Source organism: Hevea brasiliensis, chromosome 6 (genome assembly GCF_030052815.1).
Source record: "Hevea brasiliensis isolate MT/VB/25A 57/8 chromosome 6, ASM3005281v1, whole genome shotgun sequence".
NCBI classification, from domain to species: Eukaryota; Viridiplantae; Streptophyta; class Magnoliopsida; order Malpighiales; family Euphorbiaceae; genus Hevea; species Hevea brasiliensis.
The window spans coordinates 11,619,656-11,625,839 of NC_079498.1; the positions used below are offsets into that span (position 1 = coordinate 11,619,656).

Here is a 6,184-nt window from a genome sequence, read left to right on the forward strand (position 1 = left end):
CAATAAATTCATATGGATGGTTGAAAATTTACAAATTTAACGTTGTGAACTATAAAACATAAATTATAAATAATGAAAAAAAAATCAGGTTGAAGAATTAAAAGGGCAATTACATCTTCTAATTTAATTGCATTGGTCGGAGAATTAGGTTTACAAGCAACCAGATCACCTGCAAATTTTTTTCTTATTTATTTGCTCTTTTTATTATATTTAATTAATTGATTTCCGAATTAGGATCTCAAAGAGACTCCTATTTAATTTCAATCTTAATTAAACTCTAATTGTTAAGTTATTTGTCTTTAACTTATTGATCAAATTAATTAACAAATTCTAAAAATAAGTTAATTCGTTTGTTTATTATAATTTTTAGACTTATAAATTGAGCTTATAAATTAAAATAAATTACAGAATTTTTCATTTTAGTACTTATAAATCTTATAAGTTAATTTAATCAAATATTTTACTATATTATCCTTATTCAATTTTTAAAATTTTATCATATTTTTTTAATATTTTAATAATAAATGTGCTTATAAATTATTTTTTATCAAATAAATTAACTATTTATTAATCATTTATAAGTATTTAAACTAAACACATAAATATTTAAAATTTTAAATATTTATAAGTTTAAATTAACTTATAAGTTGATTTTTAAAAGTTAAGCCAAACACACTCCAGTGAAATACATTAGTTTCTATAATTTTTTGCATGATCCAACTCTACAAGCTTTTTTATGATATGGGCAATAAACGTGATCAATTAGCATAGAAGGTTTTGAGTTTGAATTCTAATAGGAGTATAAAATGAAAGTAAAGCTTGGAGACGGATGTACAATTTGTTTTCTAACAGGACACAGTAAGAGCTAGAAATGTAGTGTGTTTTGACGTGGGATTAGCATACACTATATGTAACCTACCTTCTTTGTCTTCTTGTTGCTTTTCTCCAATATTATAATAATCTTTTTTTTTTGTCTTGTCTATCTGAAGAGAAAATATGGGAGCTAACTCAGCAGCAATCAAGTGGTTTTCTCTGTGTATTGTGGTGTTGTTATCTCTAGGTTTCCAGGGGATACAATGCGATGTTACTTATGATAACAAGGCTCTTATCATTGATGGCCAGAGGAGAATTCTCTTCTCTGGCTCTATTCACTATCCCAGAAGCACTCCTCAGGTCCGGTTCTGGTCTATACTCTGTACTTTCTCTCTCTTGAGAATATCTTCTTGCCACGTGAGGTTTTTACTGAAATTTTTTATAAAATGCAGATGTGGGGAGGACTCATACAGAAGGCTAAAGATGGTGGTTTGGATATTATAGATACTTATGTTTTTTGGAATCTTCATGAGCCTTCTCCTGGCAATGTAACTCTGTTTTTCCTCTGTTTTTTTCTTACTTTTTTTTCAAAATTCTCCATTCCTAATATCAATTCTTTGCAGTACAATTTCGAGGGAAGGTATGATTTGGTTCGCTTCGTCAAGTTGGTTCAGAAAGCTGGTCTCTATGTTCATCTTCGCATTGGACCTTATATATGTGGAGAGTGGAATTTTGGGTAATAAACAAATTTCATCTTAATATTTTCACAGTGTTGAATTTTTAATTTTCTCGAACACTATTTTTCTTGCTATTTTACCTTTATCCTGTTGTATTGTATTAGAGGGTTTCCAGTGTGGTTGAAGTATGTTCCAGGCATAAGCTTCAGGACAGATAATGAGCCTTTCAAGGTCTCTGTCTCTCTCTCTTTCTATTTTTGAGTGTCTGGAATTATGTGGATTATGATCTTAAAAAGTTAAAAATGTTGGTATTGCAGATGGCAATGCAAAATTTCACCAAGAAAATTGTCCAAATTATGAAGGATGAAAATTTGTTTCAGTCTCAAGGTGGTCCTATTATCCTCTCTCAGGTAAAAAGAAAAAAAAAATCATCAATTGTGTAGTTTTGGCTTATAAAACATAGAAAATTAAGATGCATGTTCAATTTGATTGTGTTGCAGATTGAGAATGAATATGAACCTGAAGACAAGGCATTTGGATCTGCTGGTCATGCATATATGACTTGGGCTGCACAGATGGCTCTTTCTATGAATACTGGAGTTCCATGGGTTATGTGCAAGGAATTTGATGCCCCTGACCCTCTGGTGCTCAAATTTCTACTTCTTTCTTGTCAAAATTCATTAAATCCATTAATTTTGATTCAATTCAATTCAATTCTCATATTTCACATTAACAATGAGGAATTCTGAATCTTGTCAACAGATAAATACATGCAATGGTTTCTACTGCGATTACTTCTCTCCAAACAAACCTAACAAACCAACGATGTGGACTGAGGCTTGGACTGGCTGGTAATTTTCATATTTTTGGTATCTTCAATTGGTTCTTAGACTGTTCTTTTGGGGATAATTATTTTCTATCTTTCTACAGGTTTTCAGATTTTGCAGGTCCAAACCACCAGCGTCCGGTCGAGGATTTAGCATTCGCAGTTGCTCGATTCCTTCAGAAAGGAGGTTCCTTTGTTAATTACTATATGGTTAGTCTACTCCTGCTTCATTTCTTTTGTTTGTTACAAGAAGAAATTGCTTTATCAAAGCAAAAGCAATTCCTTGAATTCCAAGGAAGTATCTCAACTTTGCATCTGATAAAGGCATAAGCTTCCAATGAAATAAAGGAGCATATTTTCATTCTATAAGGAGAGACTTCTGCATTATGATTTCATTCTTGTTGTTTGCTGCAGTATCATGGGGAACCAACTTTGGCAGAACTTCTGGAGGACCTTTCATTACTACAAGCTATGACTATGATGCACCCATTGATGAATACGGTGACAAAATTCGATCCCCATTTTTCGAAATTTAATCAATTAGTCCATCTGTTGGAATTCAAACTCATAGCATTTACAGGGTTGATTAGGCAACCTAAATATGGCCATTTAAAGGATCTTCACAAGGCTATTAAGTCATGCGAAAAAGCTTTGCTCAATGCCGATCCTACTGTCGAAAACTTGGGAGCTTATAAACAGGTCTGTTCTAATCTACCAAAGGAAAACCAGCAACTGCAAATGAGAATTGCTTTAAGCTTATTTCAGCAAACCAGAATGATTCAATGAGGAAAATTTTGCAGGCACATGTATTCTCTTCCAATTCTGGAGATTGTGCAGCTTTTCTTGCAAACTACCATCCAAATGGTACTGGAAAGTTGACATTTAATAACATGCATTATAGCCTGCCACCTTGGTCTATCAGCATCCTTCCTGACTGCAAAAATGTTGTTTTCAACACTGCCCAGGTAAGTTAAAATGGACTAGGAAATCCAATTCCAATTATAAAAATTTGTTGAATTATGAGCTAATTCCATCTCTCTGAATAATTTGCAGGTTGGAGTCCAAACGTCCCAGGTGCAAATGTTGCCCACAGCCACAGGTCTCTCATGGGAGACTTTCAGTGAAGATGTATTATCAGTTGATGAAGATAAAATAACTACAGTCCCTGGCCTCTTGGAGCAGATAAATGTCACCAGAGATACAACTGATTATCTCTGGTACACAACTGGGTAAGTTCCTACTTAATTTGCAAGCTTTCAATGATGAAAATCAATAATGAAATATGAATCTAATTATGTTGTGTGCTTTTCCAGTCTGACTATTAGGTCATATGAATCATTTCTACATCAAGGCAATCTTCTCAATCTTACAGTGGATTCAGCAGGCCATGCTTTGCACGTCTTTGTCAATGGAGAGCTTTCTGGTAACAAAATATTTTCTTTCTTTGGAAATCTCCTGCAATTGTCAAAACACCATAAAAGAAAAATGAATTTTCTTTATTATGCTGTGCTGCAATGATAGGATCTGCTCATGGGAGTAGAAAAAGCAAGAGATTCACGTTTACAGTACCAGTGAAGCTACATGCTGGAAGAAACAGAATCTCACTGCAGAGCATAGCTGTTGGATTACCAGTTAATGAATTCTCTGGATCTCATTGATTCTCTGTCTGATTCTTGAAAGAAATTAAAGAACTGATGTTTTTATGCTGTTTCTGGCTGTAGAATATTGGAACCCATTTTGAGAACTGGAAGGCAGGAATAGAAAGGGTCACTCTCCATGGCCTAGACAAAGGGGAGAAGGACCTGACCTGGAACAAATGGTCCTATAAGGTCCTTCAGTTCTACTCATTTATTATTATTATTTTTTTTGGTGGAGTGGGGGGCGCGGGTGATGTTGTGAAATTCTAGCCTACACAACCATGATACAAGCGGAGATCATGGACCTTGGGATCTCCTTTATTGATGGGCATTTATTACACAGGTTGGGCTTAAAGGAGAAGACATGAATCTTGGATCTCCAGATTCTGTTCCATCAGTTGAATGGATGAAAAGGACCACGTCAGCACAAAGCCCACCATTGACGTGGCATAGGGTATGACACTAAATTTATTTAATTATGCAGATTAAATTATAAATATATTGAAAATACTTTTGATTAAAAATTTAAAAAAAATTATTAGAAGAATATTTAATCCAAAAAATTAAAAATATTTTTAGAATAAATCTTATGTTTATTTAAAAAATTTTCATCAACCCTACTACAATTAAATTCTTGAAACTAAATAACTGAAATATTTTACATTACAGTTTAAAAAAAAAAAAAAAAAACCCTTGGACTAATTGAGGATTTTGGAAATGGACTTGCAGGCCTACTTTGATGAACCAAAAGGAGAAGATCCCTTGGCATTGGACATGGGGAGCATGGGGAAGGGACAAGTGTGGATTAATGGGAATAGCATTGGAAGATATTGGACTGTAAAAGCTACTGGCGATTGCAATGCTTGTGGGTACAATGCTACATTTAGGGAGACAAAATGCCAATTTGGTTGTGGCCAACCTACTCAAAGATGGTACCCTAAACTTTCCCATTAATTTTTCTTAACTCTTCAACAAATTAATTTCCCAATTTGTTTCCCCATTTAATCTCTTTTAATTAATCTTTCAGGTACCATGTTCCCAGATCATGGCTGAAGCCAACCAAGAATTTGTTGGTAGTATTTGAAGAAATTGGAGGAGATTCATCTCAGATATCACTTGTGAAAAGATTAGTCACAAGTGGTTAATTTCAAGCCATATCTCAAAGGAACCCCTATACTATATATATATGCACTATGCATTCACCTTCCATCTTCAAATGGAATTTTTCTAAAGGTACACTTTCGATAGGTACCACACCCCCCACCACCCCACCCACCCCCCACCCCACCTTGTTAAGGTGACTGAATATGGCCTAACTTTTTTCAATGGGTACCAAGATGCCCTAAACCTAGTTCATATAGAAAAGTCTAATAATAGAGTTAATTTTTTAATTTTTTTAAGGCATTTTGCAAAAGAGAACTGTGTATGGATGTATTTATTATTATTATTATTATTTATTAATTTTGTGCAGGTCCATTTTGATTAAAAATCTGAATTCATCTATTTAGAAGAACAAATTGATTCCCATAAGTTATACTTTATTTTTAGATTTGTCCCAAATTATAAATTACTTTCTTTTTTGAAATAATAGTTTCTTTATTAACTTATTAATATACCCTATTTATTATGTACTAAAAAAAGAAAATTTTATTAGTTTCAAAAATAATTTAATAGCATAAATTATTTTATTTTTTTTAATGAAATAATATGAATGGAGATATATTAGGAAAATATTAAATAAAATTTATTACTTTAAATATATTAACTACATTTTTCTTAATTCATATGAAAAAAAAATAAGCTTATCTTTTTGGGACGGGATGATTTTTTTTTTTTTTTTTTTTTTTTTCTAATGATGCAAATAAATATACATTAAGGTTTATTTAATGTAGTGTAATTTTAATAAAAATTTAGATTAACAAAAATTCAATAATGCTTTGCAGATTAATTTGATCTGGATCAAGAGAGATAAAATGATATTTTCAACATTTTAATTATATTAGTTAAGAATTAATCAACTAAATTCTGTTATGTAATGACATTAATGCTCTTTAATGTAGAGAGGGTTAATATTTGGAAACTAAAAATTGAATTTTAAAATTTATTTGTACACATAAAACAAGTAGGTATTTCAAGGGGTTAATACGTAACATTCTCTTTCATAGTATTGTCACGTGACATTTAATTTAAATTAAGTAAATTTTATTATGTAATGACATTAATACTCTTTA

At 32.0% G+C, this 6,184-nt stretch overlaps 1 protein-coding gene across 1 annotated transcript; it reads left to right on the top strand.

The window, feature by feature from the left end:
• Positions 1–668: 668 nt before the first annotated feature.
• Positions 669–5,423, top strand: LOC110657023 (beta-galactosidase 3). Its single transcript, XM_058148400.1, has 19 exons — positions 669–1,173; positions 1,266–1,361; positions 1,437–1,549; positions 1,655–1,721; positions 1,808–1,900; positions 1,991–2,134; positions 2,253–2,341; positions 2,421–2,530; positions 2,731–2,817; positions 2,897–3,015; positions 3,117–3,281; positions 3,370–3,545; positions 3,630–3,739; positions 3,838–3,947; positions 4,038–4,145; positions 4,297–4,407; positions 4,683–4,885; positions 4,981–5,092; positions 5,231–5,423. Exons 1-19 carry the CDS (start codon positions 997–999, stop codon positions 5,252–5,254), a joined length of 2,214 nt encoding a protein of 737 aa, XP_058004383.1. The 5' UTR covers positions 669–996; the 3' UTR covers positions 5,255–5,423.
• Positions 5,424–6,184: the final 761 nt, after the last annotated feature.